This window comes from Nansenia antarctica (assembly GCF_963989245.1).
Source record: "Nansenia antarctica genome assembly, chromosome: 1".
NCBI classification, from domain to species: Eukaryota; Metazoa; Chordata; class Actinopteri; order Argentiniformes; family Microstomatidae; genus Nansenia; species Nansenia antarctica.
This window is the reverse complement of record NC_137674.1, coordinates 88,886,104-88,900,834: the sequence shown is the minus strand read 5'-3', so window position 1 is coordinate 88,900,834 and position 14,731 is coordinate 88,886,104. Positions and strand designations below refer to the sequence as shown.

General features: G+C 43.6%; 2 protein-coding genes across 2 annotated transcripts; both read left to right on the top strand.

Moving 5' to 3' along the window:
- Nucleotides 1-13,015: 13,015 nt before the first annotated feature.
- LOC308157971 (histone H4) lies at nucleotides 13,016-13,327 on the top strand (the record flags this gene model as incomplete). Its single annotated transcript, XM_080531564.1, has 1 exon — nucleotides 13,016-13,327. The coding sequence occupies one exon, from the start codon at nucleotides 13,016-13,018 to the stop codon at nucleotides 13,325-13,327; it is 312 nt and encodes a 103-aa protein (XP_080387690.1).
- Nucleotides 13,328-14,019: 692 nt separating this feature from the next.
- Nucleotides 14,020-14,394, top strand: LOC308157950 (histone H2B-like; the record flags this gene model as incomplete). Its single annotated transcript, XM_080531544.1, has 1 exon — nucleotides 14,020-14,394. One exon carries the CDS (start codon nucleotides 14,020-14,022, stop codon nucleotides 14,392-14,394), a length of 375 nt encoding a protein of 124 aa, XP_080387670.1.
- Between the last annotated feature and the right edge of the window lie 337 nt (nucleotides 14,395-14,731).

Sequence of the window (14,731 nt, the reverse complement as noted above, 5' to 3'; positions counted from 1 at the left end):
CATCTGAACTTTGTTGGCTAATTTTCTATTATAGTTAGTGATATAACTGTGTGAGATGGAGCTACTCGCAAATACCCTGCAGTGTGGCGCAAACGGCAGTTGCTGAAAAATTAACGAACTCTTAGGTTCGATCTCGCGAGATCCTGGAAGTGGAAGGTTTTGAAAATTCGAAAGCGCGAAACTGAATACTGCTACGTCCATAATAATAATAATAATAATAATAATAATAATAATAATAATAATAATAATAATAATGATAATATATGCCATTTAGCTGACTCTTTTATCCAAAGCCACATACATTGCAGTGAGTCCCAAACCAAATTCCTAACATGTTCACATGTCATGTCAATAAAGTCTTCTGATTCTGATTCTGATTCTGATTCTGATTCTGATTCTGATTCTCAGTGAGTGCATACATTTTTCAGTACGCTATATATGGCCCAAGCGGGAACAAAATCAACTCAAACTTGTTTTAGTGATGAATGTATCGATGTGATATATACATTGTTACAACAATAGGTAAATCAAATATTAAACATTATCTTAAGCATATGTAACATGCGCTATAGGCTATTCGGTCGTCTGAATGAGACAGACGAGGGAGAGAGAGCGAGAGAGAGAGAGAGAGAGACACAGAGAGAGAGAGAGAGAGACACAGAGAGAGAGAGAGAGAGAGAGAGAGAGAGAGAGAGAGAGAGAGAGAGAGAGAGAGAGAGAGAGAGAGAGAGAGACTAACATCTTTTTCAAATGTGAAGATGAGCTTATAATACTATATCTATATTAGACTTACCCAAAGATTGTTTACAAACTGGGGAAGCTACACTGACACCTGGAAAACAGTGAACCAGAGTGAGTACTGCTTTATAACCTGGATACTAAAGGACAGCCTGCAACCTCAATAACCCTGAGGTGTGAAGAGGAACAGTGTGAAAGCCTTACTTGTACATCAACAATGGAAGCAAAACTTCATATTCAAGAGCTCCACATCCTCTCCACATGTGCAAATTCCTCTAATCCTTCCCTGGACTCTACACACCTCCACACAGAAGCCATCAAAGTAGAGTTTCCAGCAAGAATTACAAATGAATCTGCAAGGAAGAAATACAAAGAGGAGCTCCTGGTGAGCAGTCCAGAGACATTATTTGTTGACTGTATGAAAAATGGAAACAAATCAAACCTCATTTTCCACACCAACAATCCCCAGGCGTGGCACGCTGCCATAATAGACCACTACTCCTCTGTCATAAAAGAAGGTTTTAGTTGTGGATGGAGACTTAGAATAAATTCAGAGGATGAACAAACAATTATAAACGTATACAAAAAAGGAACAGTGATGATCCAGGGCAATCTGAACCACTTTGAGGAAGACTTTTCCAAAATCAAAGAGAGAGCACAGGAGAAGATAATCCACTCTGGTGACGACACCCCCACCACCCCCACCCTCACCACAGGCCAGCTGGACATCCTACCTCCAGCTGATAACATCACAAAAACACCCCAAATAAAGAGTCATCCTCCCACCAAAGAGTCCTATTCGCTCTCTGAGTTTAGAGACAGATTCACAATGTTGGAGATAAAGCAAGTGGAGATGGAACACACACTCAACACACTCAACACACTCCAACCTGGGCAGACAACAGTCCAGAACAAGAACAACTCCCCAACCAGACTCAGTGACTCAGAGGGGGAGAGAGGCTTGTCTGCTCTCTGGACTGTGGTGAAAAAACTCCAAGTCAACGAAGAGGCTTCCAAGCAGGAGATAAGGCAACTCAAAGAAGAGGTGCGAAAGCTCAAAGAGGAAGTGAGAATGCTGACCAGCGAACGAACTGTGAAAGAGCCATCCATCCCCTCACAGGACCCAGCAGAACAACAGGATCAAGATGACAACACCAGCCAACCAGGACCACCTCCAAACCAAGAGCCACAAATTCAAGCGCCCCCTTCTCAATCAGACCCCATTACCGAACCTCAAAATCCCCAAATTATACTCCTCATAGACTCAAACGGGAGATATGTGGAAGAGCAAAAACTCTTCCCAAAACACAGAGTTCTAAAACTAAAGTGTCAGAATACCAGTCATGCAATGGAGCTGCTGACAGAGGAGCACCTGGGGTCCCCCAGCCACATCATCATTCACACCGGCACAAACGACCTGAGGAAGCAGGGAGAAGAGGTGGCCAAGTCCATCAAGGGAGTGATAACCAAGGCCTCCTCCACATTCCCTCACGCGAAGGTAGTCATCTCTACCCTGCTACCCAGGTGGGACTTCCACCCAGCCTTCATCAAAAACATAAACGCTGAAATATCCAGAGAGTGTGCAATGAAGCAAAATGTATACTTGGCGGCCCACCCCACCCTGGACGAGTACAGTCTATATGACCAAGTGCACATCTTCAAGGCAACAGTCCCCATTTTTGCAAAGACCCTGAAGGACGTCGCACTAGACCGCAGACCGAACACATCCTACAGGAGCAACAGAGACCATCAGACCACCACCTCACACAGACCATCATCTAGACGACCTGCTGCATCCAGAGAACACCCTGCTGTATCCAGAGGACACCCTGCTGTATCCAGAGGACACCCTGCTGCATCTAGAGGACACCCTGCTGCATCCAGAGAACACCCTGCTGCATCTAGAGGACACCCTGCTGCATCTTGAGGACACCCTGCTGCATCCAGAGAACACCCTGCTGCATCTAGAGGACACCCTGCTGCATCTAGAGGACACCCTGTTGCATCTAGAGGACACCCTGCTGCATCTAGAGGACACCCTGCTGCATCTAGAGGACACCCTGCTGCATCCGGAGGACACCCTGCTGCATCTAGAGGACACCCTGCTGCATCCAGAGGACACTCTGCTGCATCTAGAGGACACCCTGCTGCATCTAGTGCAGAGGTTCCCAAAGTGGGTGCCGCGGCACCTGTCCGGGGGTGCCGCCAAATCTGCTCGTAAAAAAATAAATAAATAAATGTATAATATAAAATTATAATAATAATACATTAATAAACGTTTGTTTATTACATGTGCAATGGAGTTCATAAGCAAATAACATATATATTTCTCAGATTTGAAAGACATTAATTTACTAACTAGGCCTACTAGTTACTAACTAACTACTCCTCACTGAAGTCTTGGACCAAGCGGTGAAAATGGTTAATTATGTAAAATCACGCCCGCTGAAGTCACGGCTGTTCAGCACATTGTGCAACGAGATGGGGTCCGAGCATGAGGGGCTCTTATTACACACAGAGGTCCGCTGGCTGTCGCGGGGCAAGGTGTTATCCCGTGTCTATGAGCTCCGAGATGAACTGATAACTTTTGTCAGTGAGCACGACTTGCCATACAAAGAACAATTGGAAGATGAATCGTGGTGGATTAAGCTTGCTTATCTGGCAGATATTTTCAGCCACCTTAATGACCTCAACATAAAAATGCAAGGGAAGGCTGAGAATATCCTGACAGCGACAGACAAACTGAACGGATTCCGATCCAAATTGAGACGGTGGCAAGACGTGGTGGCCAAGAAAAACATTGAAATGTTTACGTTGACGGCCAATGACGCAGCACACAAGTCAGCGTCTTTCTTGAATCTGATCGCTGCGCACCTACGTATGCTGGAGGAGAGATTTGAGTCCTCCCTCCAATGAACGAAGACTTCGACTGGCTCCAGGATCCGTTCAACCCCCTCTCATCAGCATCAGCCGCTAGTTTGAGCAGTAAAGCTCAAGATGAACTGGCAGAGCTCATTATGGACCGCACACTGAAGCTCAAACATGGTGAGCTAGGTTTGGATAGGTTTTGACTGCTTGTGGGACATGAATATCCATCTCTCTCAGAGAGCGCCATCAAGGTGCTTTTACCCTTCCCAACCTCCTACTTGTGCGAGCTGGCTTTTTCTTCTCTAGCATACGTCAAGAACAAGACACGCACGCGTCTGTCAGTGGAACAGGACCTGCGTGTCGCGCTGTCCACTATCTCTCCCCGCATAAAGAGACTCTGCTCCCAAAAGCAGGCGCATGTGTCCCACTAATGCGCACAACATATTTCTTTGTTTTGTATTTCTCTCAATTTGTACAATTCTGTCATGATTATTATTGTTAAATTATTATAGTTGTGAGTTACCCGTTTGGTTCAGATGTGAAATAATAATCTCAGAATGAGCATTGAAATGAGAATTACATTTTAAGGCATTATTTTAAGCCCCCCAAAAAAGCATTGTTCCATTGATTGATTATACAGGCCTTTGATATTTTATTTGTGTGAAGAATTCCCTCTGAGTCTCCTCCCATATTGTACAATCCTTGAGGGCCACAATTTTATTTAATTTAGCGATAGTTTGACTGACCTATGCATTCTTGCCCATCCATTACAGTTCATTTATGACTTTTATTATCTTCATTGGGGCAATACTTATGTATTATATATAAACACACATTTTCAAACCAATTCATCGTGTATTGTTTTTAGTTTAAGCTCCGAGGCATTTTTAAAATCTTCGTAGAGTTGGGGTGCCTTGGAGAAGGGGGAAAGCTTCAGGGGTGCCTTGGTTAAAAAAAGTTTGGGAACCTCTGATCTAGTGGACACCCTGCTACATCTAGAGGACACCCTGCTACATCCAGAGGACACCCTGCTACATCTAGAGGACACCCTGCTGCATCTAGAGGACACCCTGCTGCATCTAGAGGACACCCTGCTGCATCTAGAGGACACCCTGCTACACCCTCGTCTTTCACAGGGACGAGACGAGACATTTAAGAGTAGGACCAGGTAGGGGGATATTGCTTGTAACTAACACAATCCTCATTCCTTCTCTCTCTCTAACCTAATCCCATAGTAACCTTCATAATTCAGTTTTAGATATGTATTTTCTTTATGTGGCTAACACAACTCCAATTAAACTGCTTCATGAAGTAAAAGTTAATACATTTATAGTAATAATCACTTTAATAGTAATTACTTTGTTGTTTAGTATCAGGGAGGGAGGGAGAATGTATGACCATCTTTCTTCAGTAGGCCTACCATTTCTAGCTCATGTATATTTCTAATGATTCCTTATATGTCTTGTTATGATTCTTGTATATGATTCTTATTATGATTACATTTCTATTGGGATATTGCCTCAGGCATAGCTGTAAACATGCTTAGCTACTATATTTGTTGCTGTAATCGCAGTTGCTTCTAGCTATGATATTGTTAAGACCACTTATCTAGTTACACAATCTTCAGCATAACAAGTTCATAAGATATGAAAAATGCACAAGCAAAAGGAATGCAATTAATCCAAATTATTTAATTTTTAAGTTTTGATGCATCCTCTGGAGGCGTCGTCACAGCCGCCACTGTGCCGGGCACTAGAGACAGGAGAGAGGGTTCATATGAGCTTCACCAGGCCTATCGCTACAGAATAGAATACGTCATTAGTTTAGTTCGTATGTCCTTGGTCTATGTGTTTTATATGTTGACTTACCTCTGCTGTGTCCATCGTCGTGAAGACGGTTACTGGGTCTCGTTGGACGGAGACTGTCTGCGTCGACAGCAGCTGCCAAGGCTCCTCACAGATTTGAGAATCCGCTGGAGGAGGGAACGCTTCTTGGGCTTTGAAGCTCCGCTCCCCTCACAAGGCGTCGTCACAGCTGTCACTGGGCTGAACTGCTGAGGTATTGAGTGGTGGTCCAGCTCAGCTGGTGTTTCTGTGTGTGTGTGTGTGTGTGTGTGTGTGTGTGTGTGTGTGTGTGCGTGTGTGTGTGTGTGTGTGTGTGTGCCTGTGTGTGTGTGTGTGTACAGTGTGTATGTGCGTGGGACTGTGTGCGTGTGTATGTGTGTGCGTGTGCGTGCTAGAGAGCAGAGAGAGAGTTCATATGAGCTTCACCAGGCCTATAGCTACAGAATAGAATACTTCATTAGTATGGTTAGTATGTCCTTGGTCGATGTGTTCTACATATTGACTTACCTCTGCTGTGTCCATCGTCGTGGGCAACCTCAATGCCCTCCTGTCCTGGGGCTGGAGGCGGGACACTTACCTTCATATCCTTCTGTCTTGGAGCTGGAGGCTGGAGACCTACCTTGATAGGTAGGTCCTTTACCTTACATAGGTCTCGGGAGCGGACCGCCTCGTACAGACCCTCGTACAGACCTCCCATGATGTCATTGAAACGACTTTTCCATATGTTCTTGACCAGCTAAGGAGAGAGAAAAGACAAATCAAATCAAATAAAACTACACATCCACAAGTCCACCTCTACAATTCCATAATTTAGAGCAGGCATACTGTCTCTACTGCTTAAAATGATTGTTTAATAAAAGCTATTTAAATTTCGACTAGTTACTAGGTCTCTAGGCAGGATAGTAAAGTAAAGATTATCTAATTAAAATACAGCAAAATGTAATATACCAAGAGCTCGGAAGACCCTAGGTTGTCCAGTTCAATAGACCGGGACATGTGGACGCCCATCTCCCTGTGGATCCCAGAGCACTCAATACAGGTCCGGATGCCCAGGTTAGTGGACAGACACTTAGGCTCTGTGGAGGGAGACAAAAGCAGTTACATTATTTAAACACAAGAGGGCGCACGGTCCATTTTGACTTGATATCAAGTCGAAGCAGTGCCCTTGAAAGCACTGAATAATGGCACCACACACACAACACAAAGACAAATTAATCACAAATAATTAATCAAAAGGTATACAAAGGAGTTTGTAACACCATAGTTGTATGGCTGAATGCATCATTTCACAAAATGTAACCATCAATAATATTAAAAAGAGAGGGATGGGGCTGAGGGAGAGGGATATTATTGTATATCATCATCCCCTTGTTATCATTGATGGAACGTGTTCCTGTTTTTTTGCTTTCTATTTGAACACATTAACAATCAAAAGAAGGGGGGAGATAGAGAGAGACAGAGAGCGAGGTAAAGAGAGAGAAAATGAGTGAGAGTGAGAGGGGGTCGAGCTGCGTATTTATTTTTGCTGCATTAAGAGAATACACAACAAGCCTGAGCGATGGGATCTGCCCGGGTAGCAGTAGGGTGGGAGGAGACCTGCCACAGGAAGTGGAATAGAGAAGGAGGATTCATCTCCTCAGGAAATAGATGCAGCAGTGCAGCACAGCAGCATGAAGCAGACAGGGTATGATGTGTCTGATGACCGTGGTAAACCCTATGAGGGCTGTGGGCTGGATTCTCTCTTTCTCTGTCTTGGGCTGGATTCTCTCTTTCTGTGACACGCATGCACGCACACGCACGCACACATGCACACACAAACACACACTTGGGCTTACCTGCAGCGCCACAGTCACAGCACACTTCGTTGCCCGGCATGCGGAGCACATCCTCTATGATGGCTTTGGTCAGGTCCTCCACAGAGTCCTCCCCCCCTGTACTCTCCTCCCCCCCGCGGAACGCCATGTTCGGAGCCTCCTCCTTACTGTTGGTCAGCACAGAGATCCATCTACACACACATGGGTCAGTGAGAGTGAGTTGTTTTGATATGGTATGGTTCATGTTTTGATCACGCCCACTTCCACCATAAAAAATGCCCAGTTTCTGGGTGGATCTGCACAAAATCTGATATGCATGATCTTTGGACAAAAAAGGTATTTCCAGTATCTATGTTTCTTGAGATGAGCTGTGTAATAGTGTCACCCTGTGGTTAAGCACAACCATACTCAGGGTTGGTTTAACTAAACAAAAGCCTGGGCTACTAAAATACGTTTTTTAATATGTAAGTATCTTACATCACAAACTCCTGCTCATCCTCAGCCTGGAAGTGATATGTGCGATTAACTGTGTGAGAGAGAAAGATGACCCACAGTTTAGTTTATGCAACATCATACTGTACCTCTTGTGACACTAAACATTAACATTTTGTAAAAAAAAAAACTCCTAGCCAAGTTTGGTACTGTCTCTGTAATCACTGTTGAGGTAGAAGATGTTTTTTTTTTTTTAAGTTGTCCTCTGTGACCTCTCACTCATCAACTCGTGACGTTAGAATTATACGGTTCTATCTCCATTTTTGTCAAAATTTAGTTTTTTACATAATCTGATCCATTAGGTGTTTATTAATGCCTGTGTGGTGTTATTTTTTAAATGTTGACATTTTTTAATTAGTAATTCATAAAATACAAAGGTTCCATCCCACAAAACATAATGGAATGTAAAAACTTTGACGCTCAATATCTCTGAACTGCCCTAAACGGAGATAGAACCTTATCATTCTAAGCTCCTCAACTGTGCTGTTCCGGTTTGTGATCCTAGTCCTTTTCAATTGAGTCAAGTCAAGAACTACCGGTAGTGTTGTGACTTACGGGAGATGAGGTCAAAACATTTCTTGTCCTCCCCGGTGGGTTTGACCTGACAGGTGAGCAGGTTCAGTCTCACTGGCTGCCTATTGGACTAAATGACAGAAAGAGAATATTAACAAATGAATGAGCTTAGCCAATGAAAGCTATATGCTATGAAGCAATAGTCCTTTTATTGTGGGTATATCTACAACCCTTTGCACCCACCCACACCCTCCTGAGGTGGTATGGCCACTTTACAGAGAAGAAACATAAATCACTCTGTGTGTGTGTGTGTGTGTGTGTGTGTGTGTGTGTGCGTGTGTGTGTGTGTGTGTGTGTGTGTGTGTGTGTGTGTGTGTGCATGTGTGCGTTGCTGTAGTTATGGATTATGGGTGATGTAGTACTCACTGTGGCATGTGAGATGGTGAGGAAGCCACTCTTTACTGAACACTTCCTCCTTTGCCAGACCTTTCGTAACCTAGGTGACAAACATATCAAGTAATAATTGTTGTCCTTTTTTATCACCTAATCTATGTGGCAGCAACATGAAAACGTGGCAACAACGACCACAAATGAAGTTGTTACCAATGGTCCATAGAGGGCTGGTATGCTAGACCTTGATTAAGCTTATTTCAAGGATTAGACTAAAGATTGGCTTTTGACAATCTTCATCAGGCCACCTACCCGTCACTCTTCTTCATCAGATAGCCCTCCTTCTCGCTGCCAAACTCTTTGTTCCCCTGGAGCTGGTGCATACTGTATCCACTCTGCTTGCTCTGGGAGTCCTGCAAAGACATTCCTGTGAGGCTTAATATGCAGTCGTGTAAGCAAGAATTCAATGACACTATCTATGAGCCATTAGAATACAGTGCACTAGTCGTGACGTGTTTCTGGGTCCAAAGGTGGCTGAGGCGCTGTCTTCGAAATGCCTCAGTAATAATAATAATTCATTATATTTATATGGCGCTTTTCCGAGGCTCAAAGACGCTGACAAATATGGGAAAAACGGGAAAGTGCTGTGTCCCTTGTTGTATGAATAGATCTGAGTCTAAAAAACGATTGAACTGTCATTCTACCTCTGTAGTACACTGGTACTCTGGTGGAGGGAATTTCTGGTTTGGACCCGGAAATTGCTAAACGTCACGTTTGACGTCAGACTTAACAACCGAATACATACATTTATAGTGTGTTCTCGAACACTAAAGACAGGTCAATTATAACGCCTTGCTTTGATACACATAATATACATGCTGAGACAGCAGCTGCCAAGGCTCCTCACAGATTTGAGAATCCGCTGGAGGAGGGAACGCTTCTTGGGCTTTGAAGCTCTGCTCCCCTCACAAGGCTTCGTCACAGCTGTCACTGGGCTGGCTTTAGATCTAAAGTGGATTTAGGTCTAAAATAACAATGCAATTGTAATTAATTGATAGTAAATTAGAAAGAGTACAAATTGAATCATTTCGTGATTAAAAGAGTCCAGTGTTGAGTTATATTCCTAATTTTAGGCAAGTGTTGAACATGTCATCTCAGTTTCTGCCGCTAGGCGTCACTGTTTTACACCTGTCGTTTGACATATCCACAGTTATCAGTCTATCCAGAATAACTGCCTGTTTCCTGGGCTTTCACCCCTGTACAGCTAGATGTATGCAGCTAATTGCTAGTCATATGCAGCTGATCACAATGTAATATTTTGGCAATGATTAAACATTTTAGAGAGAGGCTCATGATGAACAAGATTCAGCACTGGAGCAGCTCGGCCTCAAGGAGATCCAGTCACATAAACACAGTAACACATTAATGAAATGGTTACCTCTGTTTTGTTTGGCATTGTCAATGCAAATGTGAAAACGCTTTTGAACGGTAGAGAGTCGTTTTAGTTGAACCTGTTGCAGGTGTCATAAAGGCTGCGTTTGTAAATTCGCTCTGGAATCTGATCAGCACGCATGGAATGCCTCTTGTCCAATCAAATTACTTGGTCCCTTTATGACGTTGAACCCTGTGTGTCTCAGAGCGAATTTACGAACGGTGCCACGGTGACCATGCAACTTGTGTGAACGAATGCTGTTCATCATAAACTGTTCAAATAACATCTGATTATCGGATGTAGGACTAGATTATGTGCGATGCCAACATCGTGATCAAGGAGGATCAAACGGTATCCACATTCTAATTGTTGGTTCACACCTCAACCATATAAGACCCCTGCTTACTGCACAGCTGTTGTTAAATAAAGGTTATTATTATTATTATTATTATTATTATTATTATTATTATTATTAATTATTGTAACGTCCCGACTTGGACAGTGGTGAAATAATAACAGATAGCTTCTCTTATAATCCCTGTGTTTAATTGCAAACTGTCGCATACAAAACGTTCTCAATTCACTGGAGCTCTCCTCTCTCTACGGTAATAACACCCGCCCGGCCAACAGCTATGTATTAATGCGAACCAACATAATATTAATGCTTGAATTAATGTCTGATTAACACATAGTATGATAATTGTACAGTGAGCGATTCTAAAATCCATCAGTCCCATTTTTAAACAAATATCTTAATTAATATAGGCATTACATAATAGATGACAAGTAAACCTACACCACACGCTAATCCTATCCCTAATAGGCCTAATTGGGCAATAGGCATCGCCAGTCAGAAATAATAATAATAATAATAATAATAATAATAATAATAATAACAACCTTTACTTGTATAGCAAGTCCAGCAAACGATGCAGCTCAAAGTGCTTTAACATATCCACACATCAGTAAATACATGTATAATATGTTTAATGTAAATATATATTCATACTAAAATATGCTAGCCTGCCTATTATTAGACTGTCCTACACGCAGTTCCTTACCTTCTGAGTATTCTTAATTCCGGTAACTCCGTTGATAGCCGGTAACTCCGTTGATAGCCGGAGTTAATAACACGGAGTGTCTCGATCGATGTCTCGTTCAAGAGTGACGCTCAGCAGCAGAAACATCAGCTTTGACAGGGGTATGCTTTATGACGTCATAGTGCCAAAGTGTCATAACCGGGAACGCTGAGACTATTGTTGTTGTTACCATGGTAACCGGCAGGGCCGGTTGGGAGATATGCGAGGCCCTGTGCGAAGTCAGATTTGCGAGGTCTTTTATAATAATGATGTAGGACTAGACCACCACTACCCCATAACACTACATGTTACATGTAATGTAATGTTACATGTAATGTAATGTTACACTACATGTTACATGTTACTACATTAACACTACATGTGTTAATACGTTTAGCTAAAAACATTTTAAGAATGTTTGGGCATAATGTTTTAAGGGTTTTCAGTAAACATTTTAAGAATTGTATTAATTATTAATTGTATTAATTATTAATTAATTAATAAACAAGACAAGTACAACACCACTATGGGGTTGAAAGTCCCATGTGCTGTGTTCCAGGTAAAGGTGTGTGTGTGTGTGTGTGTGTGCAATACATTTACATTTACATTTACAATACCAAATATTGGGAATTTGCATTTACAATAGGCCCTGTACTGAAGAACGTGGGCTCATGTTGACCTCACAAACACTGAGACAAAGCGGGTACATTCATGTAAGGTGCAGTCAGCTGTCTGTGTATCTATTAAATGTGTACCTGAAAGGTATGGCTATTTGAACTGATAACAGAGCAGGATGCACACAGACCATAAAAAGTTGGATAACAGCTTATAACGGCAGCTGTTACCTGCACAGACAGCAGTTTAGTAAATTCTTAAATTGTCCTTGTAGGAGCCTATATCAAATAAGATATTTCAGTGTGTGCTTTCCCCCTCCTCTAATGGTCAGCTATGACAGGTTTAGGCTAGTTAAGGATGACTCCAGGGTGCAACTGGTCTGAGTGACTTTTAATTAGTACATCTCTATCTCTCTCTCATTTTGGGAGGAGAAAGAAGAGATCAGAAGAGATAAAGTGGGAGAGCCATATAAGGCGTGTGCAAATAGGCGGGAAATTAAGTGTAGGTGGGAAGTTTTTTTTTTTTAGCTGTTGAGCTGAGCAATCAGTCTGACTGCCTCAAGCTCCAGCAGATTGAGGGGGAGTACAAACCACTGGTCCCTGGGGACTAGGACCATTGCACCCTTTGCCAGCAGATTCGCAATCTCCTCTCGGAGTGCCCTTGTCTTTACCGGACAGGGCAAAACAGTCTCTCTCACCCCCCCTGAATACATCAATAAATAATTCAGTCATTGGAATAAACCAATAGGAGCAGAGCTCTCCTATGGGGCAGAGCTCCACAAAATAGATCAGTTGAGCCTACATTTCCTACTACAACATTGCTAAAAGATTGAAATGGTTGCAGTCATAATAGTGTCTAAATTTGACCATGTGCTGTTGTAAGGAGTCAATCTTACCATTCCAAACATCTTGATTAATGTTATGTTCTTTTACTGATCGTGAGTGTGAGTGTGTGTGTGTGTGTGTGTGTGTGTGTGTGTGTGTGTGTGTGTGTGTGTGTGTGTGTGTGTGTGTGTGTGTGATGTCCTTTTGCTTCAAGGAGTGCCCATAATGCCAAACGTTGTCCCTAGCAGAAGCTCCTCCCTCTACAAAAATCCCCCACAAGAAAAAAGAAATAAAGAGGCAAGCGATAGCGCGCGCTTCGTGTACAGCCTGGTCTCAATCACGTCCTCGTAGCTGAGATAAATTCACCCCACAACTTCACCGAAGCCATAATCTTACTGAACTCAACATGTCTGGAAGAGGAAAAGGAGGGAAGGGACTTGGAAAAGGAGGCGCCAAGCGTCATCGCAAAGTTCTCCGTGATAACATCCAGGGAATCACGAAGCCCGCTATTCGCCGCCTGGCTCGCCGTGGGGGCGTCAAGCGTATCTCTGGTCTGATCTACGAAGAGACCCGTGGTGTGCTGAAGGTGTTCCTTGAGAACGTTATCCGTGACGCCGTCACCTACACCGAGCACGCCAAGAGGAAGACCGTCACCGCCATGGACGTTGTATACGCTCTGAAACGCCAGGGACGTACTCTGTACGGCTTCGGCGGCTAAACTATTCGTAAACTCAACCACCCCCTACAAAAAACAACGGCTCTTTTAAGAGCCACCCATCTCCACACAAGAGAGTTGATTCCATTATTATAACACATTTTGTCAGGCCTTCAACGGGTTTATTCAAAAATGAACGGGTTCTTTCAACGGGTTTAGCTGTCATGAAAAAGACATACGTTGCCAAAGCAATGTCAACGCAAGTAAATGCGTAGTCTTGGCATTCCACGACTAGAAATGACCATCCCACATGTGCACTCTAGAAAGAAAATGGTTACTTGGATGATTACGTACACAACACAGTGCGGCACCTTTTCTATTGCGCATCTAGTGATAATAATGCATGCCCTTGACGTACCATCCCAAAAGGACAATTCCTGGTAGTAATCGCTAGGCTGGTTGGGAGTTTGGGGGACTTGGTGTTCTATGTATATCATTCTCAATCTTCCTCTTGACGTTTTCATGTTCATATCGCCATCGGAAACAAGGCAACCCGACAGCCGAGTGAAAAAGTAAGGAAGGGGTGGGGGGAGGAGCTCGCGCGTGCGCAGATAATGTATTTACCCGCGAGGCAGGCTAGAGATTTGGAAGTGGATGTCAGCAGCCGCCTAATTTGCATAGCCCCACCTTTATACTACGGGTGTGCGTTTGCCGCCTCCTCATTCGTTTCTGTGAAGTATCGAGCCACTATCAACATGCCAGAACCTGCGAAGTCAGCGCCCAAGAAGGGCTCCAAGAAAGCCGTCACCAAGACCGCCACCAAAACCGGCAAGAAGCGCAGAAAGTCCAGGAAGGAGAGCTACGCCATCTACGTGTACAAGGTCCTGAAGCAGGTCCACCCCGACACCGGCATCTCCTCCAAGGCCATGGGAATCATGAATTCCTTCGTCAACGACATCTTCGAGCGCATCGCCGGCGAGTCCTCTCGCCTGGCCCACTACAACAAGCGTCGTACCATCACCTCCAGGGAGATCCAGACCGCCGTGCGTCTGCTGCTCCCCGGTGAGCTGGCCAAGCACGCCGTGTCCGAGGGCACCAAGGCCGTAACCAAATACACCAGCTCCAAGTAAACAGATTTTCGTCTGTACTGCTTACCCCAAAAGGCTCTTTTAAGAGCCACCCACCCTATCAAAAAAGAAAGCATTTCCATAGTGAGATGACCTCGCGTGCTACAAATCAGTCGAATGTATATGCTGTACTGATTGTGTGTATTGTAACAAGTAAGTACAATTATACAGTATTTATACAGCACCTTTCCCAGACCAAGGGTCTCAAAGTGCTTTACATAACAAGGAAGAAAACACAAATAAAACACTATACAAGACTGAAAGCCACAGCATGTTAAAACAGGCAGAAAGCATACATAACATAACAAGCATGTATAAGGCATATGTATAAATTACTCGA